We start from the raw sequence: 21,718 nt of genomic DNA, 5'->3' as shown, positions 1-21,718 counted from the left end.
GGTAGAGCTAATTAGCACCAATGAAGTACCTTGTCATAGACCATAGTCCTTGTCCCCATTTGCATGTAACTATGGCACAAACATGCCCTGGCACTATCTTTTGTTCTGTCCCCTCTCCCCTCATTTTGTTTTCCATCCATGAATGAGTCACATTTAAGTTGTCCTTAGCTATACTGTTATTATAACAGTGTTTTTCCTCTTGAACTGGCAGCACCCAAAGACAGTATCGGGGTTTTCTTTGCAAATACTATTAACTGGGATGGCACAGGCAGGGGTTTAATAAGGCAGATCTCTAATAAGTAGGGCTATTACGTAAAGTAATATAGATATTATGAAACAACTCATGGAATTGCTATGTATCAAATCAAAATCCAATTTACAATAAAATCAAGGTTCAAACTCTTACGCCCCTTTTCTCCTGCCCATACAGTGGACAGGCTTGAGGATACTCTCTTTTGAGCATAAACATGGTTTCCTGTCATTTTTCTTGTTATGAAAATAGACTTGTCTAGTTCTAGATTATTTGGCTCTCACCTATCCAGAATTAGTTTTCGTGCTACCTCACCTTTCAAGTTCTCCTTTCCCCACCCCGTTCTTGAAAGAGCTTGGTGCTTCTCCCCTCCTTTCTCCAGCATGAGTGACCCAGGAAGGATCCAGGACTTTTCCACTGCTTCACTGAGTGAAGCTGAAGAATCCCTCCCCACCCACCCAAAAAGCTGGAGGATAAGGAATTTGTTTCCTTCTCTCTCTGAGGAAACTTGAAGGACACTATAGGCAGACAGAAGAATCCAACATTGTAACCTCCTGTTTTGGCAGTTTCCTGTTTTTCAGAAATCATCCCCCCCTCAAGAAGGAGATGAGGAGGTGTCCAAAATATCTGACAAGCAACAGGTGAAGGGGAAGTAATTCCTGGGTCATGTATCTTAACTCCAGTAGAACTTCCCAGTCCAGAATTTGTTGTCCCAGAGATAAGAAGGGGGAAAGTATGAATCCCACTCTGAGGACCGGAGACAGGTAGGACAGGAATGGCTAACTCTTTTGCAAATTTGCCTATTATTCTCATCCATAAATCTGCTGGTGGATGCAGATGCAGTTCAGGTTCTCTCTTGGCAAAAACACTTTCCCTTGTTCCTCAAACCTGCTCCCTCCTCCTCAGAGTTCAAGATGATAGGTGCTGTAACCATACTGCAAGAGAAAGATGAATTTAGATGCAAACTCCAGCATCAATGGGTGATGGTGTTCAGCAGTTTGTAGTAGGAAGCCCTGGCAAAATATAGCGGTTCTTGAAGGAGTTGGTGTACTGCCTGAAGTTCTTGTAGGAGGTACATGACCGCAGGCTGGGAGAAAGTGAGTTATATGAGTAACAGATCTACAGAGAATCCTTGAAACAAAGAAATGTAAACAGAAGAACAAACCAAGTTGTGAACTCAGCCACAGGCAAGAGTGTAGATAAACTGTTTTGCTTGTAGCTTACTTATAGCAATGATGGCATTGCTCTAAGGTGGCATTTGTCCTCTGTGTCTCATAAGTGGATTGTAAGTGATGCACTGAAGAAAAAAAATAAATTTAATATCTAATATTGGAAAATAGACTGTGAATAGAATACTTCTGTTAAAAATGAGAAGACTAGGAAACATTCAATACCAGAATATGTAGTATAGAATCAGTCTCTTAAGGTTTGCCAGGAGATGGAATGAACCATCTTGGAAAACACTGATGACGTGTTCATGCCCTATAGGTGGCTAATTAGTTGCATAATCCATGAAAGCTGTGACTCGAGGCTCCTTTGCAATGCAACAGGCCAGCTAGTTTCTAGATAAAGTCCAGACATGGCAACAGCTGAGACGAGAAGATCCATAGACATCTACTTGGACAAGAAAAATACTGGAGCAGAAAGTGTGTGGTGCTTAAGTAGTCCAAAATCTCTAATGACTAAGTTGTAAAATCTTCTCAAGGAAGCAAGAATGTATAATCAGCCATTGTAATGCAATTGTCCCCATTCCCAAGAAAAGGAAAGGTGAATTGGAGGTCTCCCCGAAGATTATGAACCCAAGCCCATACATGTGGTACCTGTCACTTTTTATATGTGAATTTGTCTGGTGAAATGAAGAGTATGCCATTAGCTCTCAGAGACTCAGACTGAGGCTACTATTGAAAGTGGGAATGCAAAATGTTCTGATTGGAGAACAGAACTGTGAGATGGGTGACAAGTGGAATAAACTATTCAGACTCGTGTGAAAAAGTATCAGCCTGTGATATGAAAATTAAATTGGGAGAATTGTGCCCACCTGAGTGTGTGAAATAGACTGTAGATACTCCAGGATCTTGTGGTCTGTTTGATGTAAAGCTTCTTACAAGAGGTGTGCCAGTGTTGAAAAGCATCTCTGATCACTAAGTATTCCTTGTTCAAAACATCACAGTTCCTTTCTGGCTTCAGTAGCTGTCTAGAATAAAGGGTGCAAGGCAAAAGTCTTTGTTCACAATCCTCAGATGTCTGGAGAATGATTGTCCTTAAATAAAAAATCAGAAGCACCTGTTTGAACAACAAAGGAGCATGATGGCAGAGGATAGGACAGGGAGGCAAAAGTCTGTTTGAATGAGGAACAGGCAGGCTGAGCATCAAGATCCCACTTGAAACTAGGCACGGTGCTTGAAAATGCCATTTTAAGCAAGATGGGTCAAAGTTTTTATATATGCTGCAGAATCAAGGATAATCAAGGTAATAAAATTTAAGAATCTTCAAAATTGCTGCATCTCCTTGACATGATGGGTGTATACACACACAAGGAGAGAACTGAATCCATTTGGATGACATCCATTGTGATTCCCCAGAAAAGATGTGGTACTGCCGATGATCCAAGAGAAACAGGTCAGAGATATATTTCTCTATTTTAGCATACACTGCGTAGATAGAACTGGCCAAGTACAGTTTTCAGAATAAGTTAACAGATCACCAAATAAACTTTAATATAACACTCCAGTATCTCATGAAAAATGTGGAATTTATAAACTTATTGATGGGCATTAACTGAACTATATGTCTATTTAAATTTGTCATATTGCATGGCAAAGGAAGATAAACAAATGTAGAACTTGGGATATGTTGCCTATTTAAAAAAGATGGGGGAGAGAAACTCCCAGTAAAAGTACTTTTAATGATTCAGTTCCTTCATTATTTCAATCTAATTTTTTAAACTGTATTCAGCTCAGCTTACAATAGAATGGGATATAGAAAGAAAGGCACAGGAAAAAGCCTAGATTCAATGGAGAAAGTCCTACAGCCAGGAATACCCCATTCCTATTACACCACAGTGACCGACCGGTGGATGTTTTTCCTGTTGTTTGAGAGGGGGGGGGGAGCAAAGATATGGGAATTTATGTCTTTGCTAATCAAGTGTTACTTAGACATGATTAGAACAGCATCATTTAGCAGTAAATCACAAAGGAGACAAAGGAGGCAGAAAATTTTATGCTGGTATGGTTTTCGGCTGACTCAGAGAATGATGGGTAGCATCAATTCAGTCTTGGGGAAAGGCTGTGGCCCTTGGATTAGTTTGTGACTTTGTGACTTCAAACTTTGCAAGACTGATTTATTCTTCTTCTGCTAGCCTGTGGGAAAGGAAGGAAAGAGGGAAATGGTAGGAGAAAGATAAATGAGAGAAGAAGGGGAGCAGGCTTGCCCAATAACAGATTAACATAAGAGAATGTGACCCTTAAGAGATAAAAATCAATATATTTTTTTTATTTTAAAGTAATTTCCCCCATAGGCAGATATGGGGAGGGGGAGAGGCAGAGGCAGAGGGGGGGGAGGGGGAGAGAAAGAGCAATCCCATCTGCTAATACAGTACCCTTGAGAGAATGTAGCTTTTAATAGAAAAAAGGTCCTGCTGTTTGGATTTTAAGCCATTTTCCCATGAGCGGCTAGTTAATGGAGGTTATGACTATTTGTAAAGAAATAAAGCAAAGAGGATTATTAGTGTATCATAGAAAAAGGACGAGATTCCTTTTTCTTTTGTAAGAACAGCCTAATGCAAGAAGTGGAGCAGCAATAATCTCAAATCTACACAATCTAAAATTTATTTATTTATTTATTTATTTTATTACATTTATATACCGCCCTTTCCCGAAGGACTCAGGGCGGTTTACAGGGTGATTAAAAAACCAAAATACAAAAGTTAAAAACAAATTTTAAAAAAAATTATATGTGTCCCTGCCTAAATACCTTACTCTGTATACCTACCTTACTCTGTACACCGCCCCGAGTCCCTCGGGAGAAGGGTGGTTTATAAAAACAAATAAATAAATAAATAAATAAAAAAATAAATAAATAAAACCCCAGTTAAAATAAGATTAATCCTCAGCCTGGGTCAGAGAGCTCGAAGAGCCAGGTCTTCAGGCCCCGGCGGAATGAACGGAGGTCGGGGGCAGTCCTCAGCTCCACTGGTAGCTGGTTCCAAAGGGCAGGCGCCCCCACTGAGAAGGCCCTATCCCTGGGTGTTACCCGCCGGCAATCTCTTACCGGTGGCACCCTGAGAAGACCCTCCCTGTGGGAGAGCACTGCCAATAGTAGATGATACTAATATACTTACATGAAGTTGACAGACAATACATATTGATCAAAATAATATTATTTAGGTCAGCTTTTCTCCACAATTAGCCATTTTTGCTAATAATGGGAATTGTATTTTTGTACAGCTAGAAGGTAACAGATACCCACAGCTGTCTTATAAAATGTGATATTCTTCTCTATAAATAAACCTTGTTCCTTTCTTTTATTGTTATTTTATATATTCTATAGATCTATAGTATATGATTTTTTGTTCTTACATATTCTCAGTATTTTAATTTTCCAACTTTATCATGATGAATACACGATGCAGCATCTTGTTAGTTTACTATAAGAATCTGCTTTTGCAGTCTTTTTGGTGTCAGGCTTCCTTTGCTACCAATCACAGACTCAGTAAAATCAGATTTCACTTCCTCCTGACACCTTGCAAAATATTTTTGTACCAAGCTGAACTCTTTGAACTGCTAAAGATTTGAGAGAGAACCAGAGAAGTGAATATTTATTTATTTTTTTAAATAATATTCTCACTGTCAAAACAACATTTTCATTTGATTTTCCAATGTATGCCATACCTCATTCTTCTCCAGACTGTATTCCTCCATCATCTTGTCCCCTTGCTCTTGGAAAGTGATGATGATTAAGGCCACAAAAATGTTGACAAAAAAAAATGGGAAGACCACAAAGTAAACCACATAGAAGATGGACATCTCCATGCGATAACCGGGGCTGGGCCCCTGATTCTCATATGTAGCATCCACTGAGTGCTTAAGAACACTGCAAAAAAAGGTAGTTTTTATTTTATATAAATTGTTTATATTTTATGTTATTGTATCTGGTATTTCATTATATTTATTGTAAACTGCATAGAGTCCAGTTAGATTGAGGTAATATATAAACAAATGAAAAAATGTAATTTTATTAATATAATACTAATTCTAGTATTATAATATTATATTATAATATTATTATATTACATTACATTATATTATATTATAATTTTATTATTATATATAGGCTTAAACCAGATTGAATAATACAATGCACGTTAATACAACAGGTATCTTTTTCTTACAACTAATAAACCATTTGATATCTTTAAAAGTGTACTTGGGGAGTAGAAGGATCCTATTACTAACATGGAAGTCTTTCCAACACAATAATCTCCAGATGTCTTGAACTTCATTTCCTGCAATCCTCAGCAAACATGATAAAATTAGACAGTTGGAGAGTAGCCTTAAAACTCCAGTCAACTTTATAGTAAAATATGTCAGAACTGAATAGTTATTGATTACAAAATGGAAATATTATTTCTGGTTCAGTTTTACTTGTGATTTTTTTCCTTCACTATCCCAAGGTTTATATTTAAGGCCCAGCATAATAATTAAAGTGCTAATAATAATGAAAACTGAAATTTTAATCAACACTCTTACATGGTAGGCATAGGTAAAGATAAAGGTTCCCCCGCACATATGTGCTAGTCGTTTCGAACTTTAGGGGCCGGTGCTCATCTCTGTTTCAAAGCCAAAGAGCCAGCGCTTGTCCGAGAATGTCTCCGTGGTCATGTGGCTGGCATGACTAGATGCCAAAGGCGCACGGAACACTGTTACCTTCCCACTGTAGTGATCCCTATTTTTCTACTTGCATTTTTACGTGCTTTCAAACTGCTAGGTTGGCAGAAGCTGGGACGAGTAACAGGCGCTCACTCTGTTACGCGGCACTCGGGATTTGACCCGCCAAACTGCCGACCATCTGACTGACAAGCTCAGCATCCTAACCCACTGAGCCACTGCGTCCCTATGGTAGGCATAAAGAAGCTTAATAAAATTTCTCATGCCAGTCTCTGATTTTGAGGTGCTGGTACTTCTGAAATTCCAACCTATATTGCTTTATATTGTTAATTATATATAAAGAAATTCACTTTTCGTTGTAACCACTTTCATAATAACAATCTCAGATTTGTTTGACTAGAATAGTACACTATAAAACAAAAATATATCCATTTCTCTATATATTGCAAAATGTTGTTTGATAGTCTATAAATTTTGGAGGTTAATCCAATGTCAGAATATGTGGGTTTTTTGTTATCTGCCCCACGTACTTTGTTTTTTCATGTTGGTTGATCAAGTTTTTAATATGCTGTGCCATTGTAAATAAATAATCTATTCAACTGAGGTGGTATTTTCATATGATAAGAATAAACATATTAGAAAAGCGTAGACAAAAGTAGCATAATGACCTCATCTGCATAATTTATGTAATTCAGATCAAGGATTAGTTTAGTCCAACATTCTTATCTAATGATAACCAGTTAGATGCTATGGGTCCCTATCATTTGAGAACATCCTTATTTTCATCAATAACTTACTCTGGCCAACCTTCTCCTGTAGACACAGTGAAAAGGGTAAGCAGTGCCCATAGCACATTGTCATAATGGAAATCGTATTTTCTCCACTCTCGTCTCTCAGCCTTCACTTCATTGTTCTTCTCATAGACTAAATATTCGCCTCTAAGGAAGATCAACAAAAGTATTCAGAAACATGTTTACACAATGGAGTATAGCAATTCAATAAGAATCTTCTAAGATGTAAATGGTCTCTTTGACAGCATTAACATTCAAATGAGAATGACAAAAGAGATGTTTATTATTTATTCAGGTTTCAAGATTGACTGAAAGGTTAATCAAGCAAACTTTACTACTATGAAGCTATTAATCTGATGTTAGTCTCCCCAAATAAACAGATAATTATGAGAAGTTAATTTATAAACAAAGTTTATTAAAATGTTGATACTATAATATTTAACTGGGGATGAAGCCAAATAAATTCATTAGGATAATTTTCAATACAATAATTTTGCATTATTTTGAGTTGCTCCATATATTTCCCCCAAATAAATTTGCCAACTTGCAAACAATGTTAAGAGACCAATTCTTTAGCAATTTGAAGAATCTAAAGTTTTTTCAGTGCTGAAAATGTAGACTGAATTGTTTTAAGATGTTTTTCCCATACAAAATTCTGAAAAACCAGCTAAACATGTCTGCAGTATCTTTGCCTAATCTTAGATTTTCAATAGTAGCATGTTTTCAGTAAAGCAAAATAAATTGATTCCATCTCAGATAAGTGTATGACTCAGGACTTTATGATTGCCATGACAACAATAGGTTTATTATCTCTCTATAAAGGTGATGGATCAGTTAAAATGACGAGCAGCGATGGATTCTTAGGGGATTTGGGCATGCCTTATGTGTGGTCATAGCCAAAATAATTTGAACAGCAAAGGGGTTGATTTGTGTCCTTGGCTTAAAAACTCCCAAATAGTTCTCTCGTAAACAGAGCTTGTTTGGCTCCCTGATAGACTGGTTTTGGGAACAGAAAAAGATGGAATGGCACCTTGAACACAAATGGGGAAAAACCCAGGTCAAAATGAATCAACACAAGTGAGAATGCCTCATATATTATTCTCTGGTAGCTATGATGATAAAGAAACAATCCCTATCTCAGTTATGTCTTTGAAGCTCTAGAACAGGGGTGTCAAACTGGCAGCCCATGGGCTGGATGTGTCACACACAGGCCATGCCCACCTCAGCTCCACAAAGGCAAAAAATGTCACGATACGTCACGTGATGTGATCGAGTTTGACATCTGTGCTCAAGAATCTAGAGGAATGTTTCAACTTGCTTTGAGTTATTCTCTAATTGCATCCATAAATTAAGGGATCCTTCTAGTCCATTGTTACCTATTTCCTCAGGTGTTTTAAGACAAATTGATTCAATTCAATAAATGAACCTATTGAGAACATCTTTACGGATAGTTTAGTAGCAAAGGTCCAGGAATATTGACTGAGAAAGAAAGGAAACTAAACTATCTAAATTGCAGTAAATGATTATTTAAGTTCTGCATGTCTGTAAGAGAGACTGAACCAAGTCATATTGGAAAAGGAGTGTCAAGGCAGATTATCCTTTATATAACATAACCACTAGAGCAGACATGTCAAACACAAGGCCCGGGGGCTGGATCTGGCCCGCGAAGTGGTTTCATGTGGCCCGTGAAGCCATCCTGGAAACAGTGAGGGAACGGCCCCCACTGCCTTGGCCCTGGCCCAGAGACCCTCCTTCTGCCAGAGACCCTCAGATCTGTCCCACTCCTGCCCAGGCCCCCATAGGCACCCTTGATGAGAACAATGTAGAGCTGGCCATTCCCACCCAGTAGGCCATACGCACTCTAGTCACGCCCACCCAGTAGGCCACGCCTACCCCTGGCCATACCCACCCGGCCCCCTGACGGCAACCATAATGCTGATGCGGCCCTCAATGAAATTGAGTTTGACACCCCTGCACTAGAGGGATATTAAATCTGGAGTGAGGTAAGAAGAGCTGTGTACTGATTTAAAAATGAACATAGTTGTGTTGTTTTCCTTCCTTTTTAATACAGTTCATTACCCATTAATGAATCTATCACAGAATTAAGAAATTCTAGAATTTTATCTATGCTTTCCATAGCCTCTCTTGGGGAGTGGACTAACACTTGACCTCTTTTAAATATGTTTCAGCTCCTTAATCATCTCTTTTTACTAGCATTTGCAGTTCTGTTCAGAAATGCAGTTTTATCTCCACACACCTGTAATAAATCATCATGACTTCAAGAGAATAGAAATCTGTAACCTGCAAATATTTCCTTTTATTCACTGTTTCTTTAAGGTTATGTACTTTTACTACAGAAATATTGGCTACTTCAATTTACAATATAGTTTACTGCTACCAACTCCATGTAGTAAAGTTTTTCTGTGAACCTTTAAAACCATAAAAATCATACATTTAAAATGACACCATGATAACCACCAGATCAGAAATAATTATTAAAGAAAAAAAGGCCAGATTTATCAGAGCACCAACTCCTCACATTGTTTTAAACTGTATCCATCAACTTAAAATGGATAGCATAATAGAGATAAATGTAAAAATAGAATACTTTACTGAATTAGATTATAACTTCAGGAAATTATTTTGATATAGGCAAGCTATAAAAAATTTTTTATTAATGTAAAAATATGCTAATCAGGACATATGTAACTCAATAACTCAAGGCGATGGACATAACTAATACTTCTTCTTCTTCCTACTTTCCCCACAACAAACCTGTTAGGTGAGCAGGGCTCAGAGAGAGTGTGTGGTCCAAAGTTACCCAGCAGATTTTCATGCCTAAGGCGGGACTAGAACTCATTGTGTCTTGATTTCTAGCTGTTCTTTATTTTGTTTTAATGAGCAGTTAGAAATCCAGAGACACATCTGCAAGATGAGCAGCTATACAAATTAATTAAATAAATATCAGAAAATAATGCATTGGAAGCTACTGGCTTGCCCTGAATGCATTGGCAATGTGACACAGGGAATTATAAAGGTTATAGCTTTATGAGTCATAGAGCTTCTTATAAGTTACAGGATTGGCCATATAGAAGAAAAGCATTGAATTAAAAAAACTGAATGAGAGGAGGCTATGTACCTGCAGTCCTTTTCAAACTCCTTGGATTCATCCGTGCAGTAGAAGAACCTGCCCTTAAAGAGCTGGACAGCAACCACAGCGAAGATGAACATGAAGAGCATGTATACAATGAGAATATTGAGGACATTTTTGAGTGAATTCACCACACAGTCAAAGACAGCCTGTGAAAAACAGATACTCTGGTAAGATTTGACTAGGTTATGTTTATTTGTATCTTAATCTGTAAAGCTGTCCCTCCTGCTTAAGAAGTATGTTTGTATGTGAGAGAAATGCCATCATATAGACGATCAAATAAAACAGGTAACATGCAACCCTAAACTACCAGTACTGAAAAGTAAATGAAAATACCTTAAAAGTAGGCAACAGTACATATTCTTAACATAGAAGTTTCAAACTTATTAAAAATCTAAAATGTATTTAAAAGCCATACTAACACAGTGAAAACGTCCACTGATTTCCACAATATATTGTGCAATTCTACTGTCACCGTCAATGAGATTACCCATTTAAGCTCACTTAACAAAAGGGACAGTGCACAGTTTCTGATACCTGTCACAAAAACCTAGAAAATTAATGTTGAAACTGTTCTTCACATAAATTGGTCCTAAGGAGGACAACTTTTTTTAAAAAAAATCTTCACTGCTACCCCAAATATCTTCCAGGCTTGCATAGATTTAGAGTTCCTAAACCAGAGTAATAATTTGTCTTTCTAAAAAAGAAACTACTTTTCAGCTGTATCCAGTTTACGAGTCACCGCATCTGTTGCAGCCAAACCAATAGTCTTATGGCATGATAATAATTTTTTTTAAAGTTAACTTCAGTGGGCAGGTAAACACATCTATGGATGTGGAGGAAATATTTCTTTTTAAAAAATGTAGAATCAGAGAGATATGAAAATAAGAATGTACTGACCTTACCAATTAAATTACAGTTAGGAAAATATCACATCGATACCATGGTAATTCATAAAAAAGCATTTCCTAAACTAGAGACCATTAGGTGCATGAAGACTAAAAGTGAGCAGATTTCGATTATCCAAAACACAAGAATACAAGGAAAATTAAGTTCAATTATAATATCTCTCCTTTAGATGATACTGTGCATCAAATAAGTATGTGAAAGCTAATGAAGGAACCTAATGTTCATGCCTTTTCGTGAAAGAGCATGAAGCCTGACTTCAGCCTTCTTGCTCTATCTTTTCTTCAAATTACTATGGAATATGTATGTGTGTGTGTGTGTGTTTTTATATATAATATATACACACACTCTCACACACCATTAAATCAAAGATTCCAGCCCGAGGGGGGTTTTCTGCTTGCTTTTTACACTTCTATCCCAAACATACCTTGAGCTTTGGCAACCGCTTGATAGTTTTGAGGGGTCTGAGGACACGAAGGACACGTAAGGATTTAATGGTGTTGATGTCTTTCCCTTTACTGCCTCTGTAGGGACATGTTGGATGGGGAAAGAAAGCAGGAAAAAAAATGAAGCTGGATCTCCACAATAATCCTAACAGAGTGTTTCCAAATATAGAGATACAATCTATTTTATAACCAGGATGCCAATAACACTGTATAAATGCTACCCGTTTTTGGTCATCCACACACCTTTTGTCGATGTTTTCATAAATAAAATGTTGCCCTAGAAACTGTTTGATTTACCAGTTATATCACATGTCTGTTTCAAACATCAATTTATTCCCTCCATTCATCTAGTATGCTTTTGATTTCATCTATTTCTTTATCTATTAGAGTGCTCTTTCAATATCTCTCCATTAAACTGTTTTACAATCACCCCTTTAAGAGCTGCTTTAACCTGCAGGTATCTAAGGATTTAATAACCCTGTGAGAATTAAAGTAAGTATGCAAATACTTTGAAGTTTTGTCTAATTGTGAGTTCTCACAGAAGATTTTGGCTTTAACAAAAGGTCTCCAGCTCCTGCAGACTTCATTGATATACAGTATCTGTGCAGTTTCCTCAGTAACAGCTGGAAAAAAATTGTCACTGTCGTCTTTCATTCTTCCAGGATGTTTCCTCCTGATTTTCCAGCCTGCCATAGAATTCCCTGGTAGTCTTCCAGCTAAGTACAAACCAGGGCTGAATCCAGAGTAAGTCAGCCAGGTGCCTGATACAACCTAATAAGGATTTTTCTTTAAAGCTTTTTTTTAGTTGTCTGACATGTGGTCTACATCCTACTAGGTGCAATTGCACTGGGATATAAAAAGTAATGTGCCTCTGTTTTGGGTATTCATTAATAGTAGTTGATAAACAGGCTTAAAAAATTCCATTTCTACCAAATTCCCAAGTTTCCCCAAGATTCACAAATCTTGCAAATGTGATGATTCGTAGTCTATCTTTCTATGCTGCATTGCATTACCTTCTGTGCCGGTAGGTTCACTTCACAGTCTCACCATGATTTGAAATATATACATAAACAAATACACACAACTTAGATCACAGCCTCATTTTTATGCCACATTTTTTAAAAAAGTGTTATTTTCAGTTGGTTGTGTATCTGAGCGTACTGGCACATCAAAACAAAAAAGATTCCTTTTTCATTTTATTGTGGATTTTCTGACAGATTAAGCATAAAGAATGAGAAGAAGTTGCACTTTGGCAACGTTTGAAAATATTTGGTAGTATTTCTGCAGAGAAATCTATACCTCATGGTAAAAGAATATTCTGCTCCTTGCAGGGACATATTATAGGGCTTAGGGGTCCAGTTTTGCAGATACCTTACACAAAATTACCATGAAACAGCAGTATAAATCTTATTTTCAGATGTGTTACACAAAGAGAAAAGGCAACTACTGTATATGCTTAAAGCTTTTTACTGTATATGCTTAAAGCTTTTTTTTTGTCCTCTATCACGTCAAAAATGCTCAGAGGGGAAATATGGCAGAAATTATTGTTTTCTGGGTCAAAATTTGGTTGCATATGAAAATGAATATATACCTAACCTATTTTGCTGCATGTCCAGAAAAGCCTTTGCATTGGAGAGAATTCAGAGTTCATTCTGCAGTGCTCTGGTTTTTAGATGACTGCAGTATTTGCTTTTTTTTTTTTTAAACAAATGATACTTTAAGTCCCATTTAGGAAAAGTATTTGGGTCAGTGGAGAGGGTGTGCTAGAAGTAAGCAATTGTGCAAACTTACTGACTCTCCAATTCTCTTTGTGGTGGCTAGTTTTAGTCTCAAACAAAACTAAGCAAACTTCCCAGTCAATAATACACTTATGATATATAAAATGCTTGCCAAAGAGTTAACTGTCCCTCCTGATGTCTGTGAGTGAACTACTACAGGCTTATGAAGACAGGCCCATTTAAGGCACTGGCACTCTGGGCTGCTTCAGTATGGATCTTCTCACCACCCACGCAGGAAGCTAAATGCAGGCCAAAAAGGTGGACAGTGCCCCCCTTACCTTGCCAACCTCAATCATGTCAGCATATATTTTGAATTTCCTCTCTCAAGCTGGAGGAGACAAGATGTGCAGAGAAAAATGAAATTCTCCCAATTTCCTCAGCAGCTCCTGTGGTGATTGCAACCGTGGCCATTGCCGAACCAAGCCAGTCATACCAGGCGAGGTGCTATTGGCAGACAAATATGAGCAAACCTGACTGGGGCTGGGTTGACTGTGTTGTGCAAATGGCCCTTGCAAAGCCTTCTCTACTGGGCTGAACTATAGGAGGAAATTCCATCAAGCTCATCTGAGCAAGCTTGCATGCCGATACGTTTCACACATAAAATACATGGACCCAAGGAATAAAAGACAAAAAGCACAAACTATTTAGATTCAGTCTAATTGCTTCGATTCCCCCCCAGCGTCAATTTTACTCCAAGGTTGGGGAAACTAGTCTTTTTTTAAACAGCCTGTAAGCTCAGTAAATTAACTACATCTTCCAAAGAAAGCTTCTGAAAAACTAGCAAAAATTGGCTGAAGAATGACAAATAAATTTATCAATTGCTCATTACTACAGTATAGAAAAACACATGCAAAAGATATAAACCAAGAATAGTTTTATGGAGATATTTGGCTCATTTTCGTACATTTTAAACATGAGCCCTGAGAAGCTTCAGGCTAATTAGTTGCTTTCTCACTCAAATGTCACTTTAGACCCCAGCTTTCAACAAATTGTACTTGAATCACTTTGGATGGCCAGGTTATTTTTTGTATTTCCCTATAAACAGAATGCCTTTATAGAACTTTTTCAAATGTTCCTAAAGTCCCTCAGTTCTGACTCCCTTGTAGGCATAATGGCTTTGGTAGACATCACAATATTTCAAAGCCATCTAAACACTGATGCTTAAAGACATCAGATGTTTATTTAAAGGACACTGTCATTCTTTCCAAAATCCAATAGGTTGGCAAGTGTTCAAGAATCTGGTTTTTATATGTAATAGAGCAGCTTTTAAAACTTCAATAGAATGAAGATACATTTAAAGCCTGCAAGTCAGTTTTTCTACTACTGGACTGACTTGAGAAATAAAAATAACTACATTATAGATATAAATTAAGAAAATCTATGTGGTTATGAAGCTTTGTGCCTGGGCCTGCCAAAAGCTTTATTTGGCAACCATATATATATTTATTTTGTGTTATTTTAATTATTTTTATATTTTTATGATATATGCTGCTCAGAGACACTGGTTGAGAGGGGTGGCTATAGAAATCAAATACCGTACATAAATAAAATGTCCAAGCAATATAACCATATAGGTAGCCATCATTACTGTAACTGCTTCTTTGATGCCCCTATCTAGCTTACATTGTTGAATAGTGATGATGATGATGACAGTGATGAAGATTTTACATTTATGTCAACGCCTAAGAGCAGTCTGGTAATACAAAGTATCTGATTCTCAAAAAAATATTTTTAGCATGGATAGATGGTTTTTGACATTTGATTAAACATATATTTACTCTCAGCATCAGTGCCACTGTGGCAGCCTTTTGAAGAACTTCTGTTTGTAATGCTTCTATAGGAGAGAGACAAATAACTGGTTCTAGATAGTGACATCATAATGTATTGAGGATTTTTATATTGATTCGAATTAATGAATCATACTGTATTGTGATGTCTAGCAGTAACATGTTTCTTTTAGCAGCCTTGCAAAATATCTTCTTCTCCCGCATAAATATTTAGTGGGTATTAAAAATAAGTATTCAGAACAGAGAATGAAATATCTGATCGCAGAACAAAGGACTACCTCTGCCACAATTCTTAGCAATCTGGACTTTTTAACCAGACCCAACAATGTTCCAGCCACCATTGCTTGTCCTCAGGTTAACTGGAATGTTGTTTTCAATGGTCCAACAAGGCAAAAACCAACTACTGTCTCTAGTTCAAGTTTACTACAACGAAACTGATTCTTAGAAAGTGTAACCTGACAGGAAGGCACAATAATCCAAACTCAGTGTGAGATGGAACAAAATCAATGATATGTCTGATGTTTGGAGAGAGATAAAAAGAGCTCCAATTTGTTTTGCTTTCCAATCATATTAGTCACACACAATGATGCATAATCAGATTCACATAAATAAATAGCATGTATACCAGAGAGTGTTTGGGAGAGAAAGTGATAGAGGCAGACAGACAGAAAGACTTTACCGTGAGCTGCTCCTGTTGTGAAGTGGCAGTGAAAGGAAGAGACAAAGAAAGTGAGTAACAATCAGAAAGAGAACACAGAACATAAAATCTAATGATACCATACTATGTAATGCCTTTTACAGACAGGACACTTATTTGTTCTTCAGCTACTGCCTTGAAGTAGATGGAAGAAATTTACTTCAGTAAATTATCTACATGTGTATAGATTAGCAAGATGAGCTTTCTACTGTTGAGACAACCCTCCACTTGCATAGTGTCACTGAGGTTTTGCATGTCCTACATCAAGGACAAGCCTATTTATCTCTAAAATTTCTGATTAAAAATAACATGATGGCAAAGGGCAGCATCCAGATATCTTTATTGTTCATCCCTTAGCTAATACTTACAGATTGATTTTTATTTGAAATATTATCTTAAATTCTTTTCTTGGAAAATTTCACTAAATGGAGGGCACCCATAATTCCTTCATCGCTAACCAGAAAATAAACCTTGATTGAGGAATGATGTTCAATTGAAAGACTCTAAACTCCTAAGCATGCTTAATAGAATAATCTTTACTAACTTGTTATATTCCAAATGTCTTGGATTACTATACAAGTCCCATAAGGACTTTTCCTATTTGCATTTAATTGTGTTACAGATATGTCCTACCAACATTGTTCTCTGCCACATTCCCATGCATGGGAACCTCAGGTATGGAATTCTTAGTAGCACAAGTGTTAAAATAGTGTCACCCCCATTTCCAATATTGTTTAAGGGGAGAATCAAGGTATATAAGTTTTGTAAAGCTTTCTTACTCATTACCTTGTAGGGAAATCAGGTGATGTAAAATGAGTCAACAGGCAATAGAAGCAAAATTAGATTTAGTGATGGGAACATTAGGTTTCATACTGGCATAGCTTTTGGCTGATTCAACGAAAGGCAGAAAACACATCAATTAGCAAATGAGTAAGCCCCATATTCTAGAGGCAGCATGGTCATTTGTTATGCTGGTTAAAGATTGTGAGAATTATACATGCTCTGGGAAGGCAATTTGAGCTTGTCAAAACACAGTGAGTCTTAGTTCCAATAGAAATGATAGAATCATAGGACTGAAAGCGACCTTGGGGGTCTTCAAGTGTAATCCCCTACTCAAGGCAGGAGCCTTTTGCTATCTCACTCAAATGGTTGTCCAGTCTGTTTTTGAAAACCTCCAGTGATGGAGTACCCACAATCCCAGGAGGCAAATGATTTCATTCTCACTGTTTGAAAATTTTTCCTTCCCTCTGGATTTGATCTCTCTTTACCAAGCTTCTACCCATTACTTCTTGTCCTATTCCCTGGTGCCTTGGAGAATAAGTCAATCCCCTCTTTTTAGTGACAGCTCTTCAAGTCCTGGAAGATAGTTACCATGCCCCTCCTAATTCTTCTCTTTGATAGGTTAAACATACCTAGCTCCCTCAAGCATCTGTCACACAATTTAGCCTCCAGACTCTTTATCATCTTTGTTGCTTTTCTCTGCACATTTTCCAGGATCTTAACATGTTTTTTATATTTTGGTAGTCAGAACTGAATGCCATATTCTAAGTGTGGTTTCACCAGCACAGAGTAATCAACAGAGGGATAGCATGAAGACAACAAGAAGTTATAGTACTTCTTGTTGTCTTGATGCTATCCCTTTATTGATATAGTCTAGGACTGCATTGGCTTATTTGGCAGCTACAGCTCACTGCTGATTCATACTTAAGTGGTGGTCCACTAGGACACCTTGATCCTCTCACAATTACTACTGTGAGATAAATATGAAAATATGGAATATTTTAATAATAAATATGAACAACGAACAATGAATATAAGCAATTAATATGGAGAGAACAGGCTTCATGTTTTGCGTAGAACTATGGATAGAGTGTGCTTTGGTTCATTCACCAACAATGATAGAAATCCAACTTTTTCATGCAGCTCTGGTAACTTTCTCTATCAAAATAATGTTTTTATCCCAAAACAGATCGTGATAGCATCATAGTTACAGGTTTTAAGCTTTTAGTAACACAACTGAGGTTTATTGAGATTCTCAGCTCAAACCTAGAAAATAGTCATGAAAGGTGCCTTATATTCCAGAATATAACCTCTGAGGGATGGACAATAATATGAAGTATGACACAATAAAATACACAATAGTATATAGTGTCATGTGATAGCAACACAGCAGAAAATAGGACAGATGCTTATTCAGTTAACTGAAATGGACTGACTAAAAAAAATAACCATATCAACAGTGATCAAGGGAGCATGAAGGAAAAGATGTTAAAAAAAGGTAAGTTAAGGAAAGGTACGTTAAGGAAAGGTAATTTATTCTTTGAAATTTAGCCATATTCTACCACTTTTCCAAGTTTCTAGATCTCAGAAAATAACATGAAAATAAGAGCTATTTTCATTTGTATGTTCTTGAGCCTCACTTTACTGAGAAACCAATTCCATTTTTGTCATCTCCATCTGTACAGACTGTATAGCTGATTCACTTCTGCTGCTTTTGAAATAGAAACATTACAGATTACCAATAGAAATGTAAATTTCTTGTAGACTGAATTCATAGCTCACCTTATTCTATCCAGGAAATATTAGGACTCAAGTTTTAAAAATGTTTCAAAATAAGCTACTGCTTACGATTCAAAACAAATCATGAAGCTATTCTGTCCTATTAATTTCATAATAAGAAATGAGAGAAGAAGCAGTGGAAAAACATGGAGGAATAAAAATATAAGTTGTCAGTTTTAGTCATTCCACGAATGACAAGGTGATTATAGAATAACAACTTACGTACTTCGAAATACCTTAAATTCAAAAGAAGGAATATTTATGGGAGTTTGTTAGAACCAACTGAATTATCACCACACATAATATTAGGTAACTGCAAGAGCATTCATTCCTTTACAAACTTACTGGAGCTTGCTCATTACACAAACATTGGTCAGCATCTGACTCAGAATTCTTCCTCTTTTGGCTGTTCTACAGCTGAGCAAACAAATATGCTAATTGTAGAATGTTCTGTTCAAAGTGCCTTCTCTTATTCTGCATGTCTTTTAATCCACCACAAAGCAAATAGAACCTAAAATTTGTAATAGGGATTACACATCTAGGGAACCTTTGCTTAGAAGAGGTGATCATCATCAATATTTCAGAGTAACAGAAAATCACAACTTTGTTATCTTATCATTTCTTGCCATTCTATTTTTAGACCATTCTTTGCACCCAGCATCTGTTTTGAGTTGAAATTTCATTTCTACTTTATTGAAAATTAACTATCACTTCAACTTATTATTGCTTAAAAACAATAGGCTTATTCTGAATTAATGTATAGAAACTCTGAAATAGTATAAGTCAAGCTGTCTATTAAATGGGTTTCAAATGTATTGTTTCTTATGAAAATAGAACAGTAAAAGAAGTCCCATGCAAAAATCTTATTTCTCCCAGGTGATTTTGATGCTTTTATTTATATGCTGATCAAGTTTACAAGTAGCACAACTAGCTTCCTGTCTAACTAATTACCCTTTGAGATTTCAGCCTGGTGTAAAATTTTAACCCATCTACTGTGGTTTAGCAATAATGTTAGCTTAAATCATGTTGAAATAATGCACCCAAAGTACGGCTGACTTTCCAACGTTAGTGCTACTATGAGGTAAACAGAATGGCCCCCTAGTGCCCACATTGAATAGCAGGCCCTAAATATCTTCTAGTGTAGGGTACTATAAAAACTTACAGAGGAAAAGCAAGTGTCTTCTGATCAAATCCATCAGGGGTAGCATCACCTTCCTTCTATCAACTCTGATAGACTGTGATAGCACATTGGACAACAGTGAAGAGATTCCCATACTAAAAGCTGCATTACATTAGTTCCAATTGCAGCCAATAGTGAGACATATTTTATCACTTGATCCAAATGCTCAGATTTTGCTCCTACTAGGGAGAGATGTCATGTGAGTGTATAAGAGTACAAGACTGGCTGCTTCATTGTAGGAGAAGTCTATGTGGACAGAATCTGCAGGCCTGACATCATGCATGTCCACAAAACAAGGATGCTAGAGAATGGCTGGATTTCCTCCTTCCAAGCCACAACTACATGCTATGAAAGAAGATCTCTCTCTGTGATCAGACCAGTCTTAATATCAGGCCATATAGACCATTCCTTAAGCTCCACAGAACCAATCAACAAAAATTCAGAATTCAGGCTCTTGAAAGTAGTGGCCAATTGTATCTACTGAGCAAAATCTTCTCACCATCTTCTGGACAATACTAAAGAATGTTTCTTGTAGCCCCAATGCAGCAAACCAACTCTGCCAAAGGAAACAGCCTAGGGAAAGTAGGTGATCTTGCAAAGCATACAATAAGAAGTGTACTCAAAGGAGATCAAATATGCTATTTGATCACACACACACACACACACACACACACACACATACTGTATATGACATTTGCTATAATATGAAAGAGCTTGAAAATGAAATAGGACAATCAGATAAGGTGAAAAGTAAGATAAATATTTCAGCAGAAATGCTGACTACATAAATTGAGTCAATTTCTGGACTTCTGGATCATATTTTATTTTTATGATATGCTGTTAAAAAGGGAAATAAATAGGAATAAGCAGATATGTACGTATTTTATCTTCTAAGGTACTGTAAAAACTTGATGGAGAACAATTAAATAATACTAAAAAAAGTAAAAACAAACTCTGGGCAAAAATCTCTTTTTTGTCTAAACATTGCAGTGAAGAAACTAATACATATAGGTTTTGACCTCATGAGATAATCTTATTCCAGCTTTACTGTATTCCCTCCTCTTTGCTTGCCCTTTCTATCTTTCATGATCATTAAAGTGCAAATTGTAAACTACTCAGCAATTGTATGTTTAAAATGACGTTTATCTCTAAAGACCTACCTTCTGATTTTACAATTTGGTTCAGATGCATTAGCAACTAAAACTCATGAATTACTATCAACAGTGAAATGTTTTTATTATAGATCTATAGCATTTTATTGAATAATATTAAGATTCATGACAGTTGCTTGAAATAATTTTATATTCTATGCTGGAAGGATACATGTTAGAGGAGATAGTAAAGTATCATTGCATCACTGGCATCCTTCAGTCTCGAGAGACTATGGTATCGTGCTCTGAAAAGAGGTCCTAAAGCAGCATCTGGTGTGGCTAAAAAGGCCAATTCGAGAATGGCAGTCCCTTCCACACTGAGGGCAGATACAATCTGTCCCCTGTCCAGCCTCCAGATTTCGCTGGTTCTGGGACTGCCTCTTTGCCTCAGCCTGCCACACAAGTGTCTCTTCAAATTGGAGAAGGCCGTGCTGCGTCTTTAGCCTCCAGGCTGAACGATCAGAGGTCAAGGTTTCTCAGCTGTTAATGTCGATTCCCAAGGCCTTTAGATTCCTCTTGCAGATATCCTTATATTGCAGCTCTGGTCTCCCTCTGGAGTGCTTTCCCTGCACTAGTTCTCCATACAGAAGATCTTTTGGAATCCGACCATCAGCCCAAGCCAGAGTAGACGTCACTGTTTCAATAGTGTATACATGCTAGAAATTCCAGCATGTTCCAGGAACTATTTGGAACTTTGCCATGCCAGGTGATACCTAGAATATGTCAAAGTCAGTGCATATGGAAGGTATTCAGCTTTCTCTCCTGCCGTGCGTAAAGGGTCCAAGACTCACTACAGTACAAGAGTGTGCTCAAGATGCAGGCTCTATAGACCTGGATCTTTGTATGTTCTGTCTGCTTCTTATTAAGCCATACTCTCTTTGTAAGTCTGGAAAATGTGGTGGCTGCTTTACCAATACGTTTATTCAGCTCAGTATTTAAAGAGAGAGTGTTGGAGATAGTTGAGTCGAGGTACACAAAGTCATGGATGACCTCCAGTTCTTGTGCAGATTGTAAATGTAGGGACTGCAAAGTCTTGGCAGGCCTTGCTAAAGCAGTCCATTAAGTAGTTGTTGAAGGTCTTCGGCAGAGTGAGCAGTAACGGCAGCATCGTCAGCAAAGAGGAAATCCCATAGGTAT

General features: G+C 37.1%; 1 protein-coding gene across 1 annotated transcript in view; it reads right to left on the bottom strand.

Moving 5' to 3' along the window:
* Window positions 1-21,718, bottom strand: part of CACNA1A (calcium voltage-gated channel subunit alpha1 A) — a gene marked incomplete at its 3' end in the record, with an annotated part of 288,487 nt that overhangs the window by 85,493 nt on the left and 181,276 nt on the right. The window contains exons 25-28 of the mRNA XM_081320424.1: window positions 11,411-11,507; window positions 10,066-10,226; window positions 6,933-7,073; window positions 5,140-5,341 (exon numbers count right to left, since the gene is read on the bottom strand). Coding sequence (XP_081176550.1) covers window positions 5,140-5,341; window positions 6,933-7,073; window positions 10,066-10,226; window positions 11,411-11,507 — 601 coding nt within the window. The remainder of the gene's footprint in view (window positions 1-5,139; window positions 5,342-6,932; window positions 7,074-10,065; window positions 10,227-11,410; window positions 11,508-21,718) is intronic.

This window comes from Vipera berus, assembly GCF_964194415.1.
Source record: "Vipera berus genome assembly, chromosome: 2".
Lineage (NCBI taxonomy): Eukaryota > Metazoa > Chordata > Lepidosauria > Squamata > Viperidae > Vipera > Vipera berus.
Note: the sequence above shows the minus strand (reverse complement) of the source record. Positions and strands in the feature narration are given on the sequence as shown.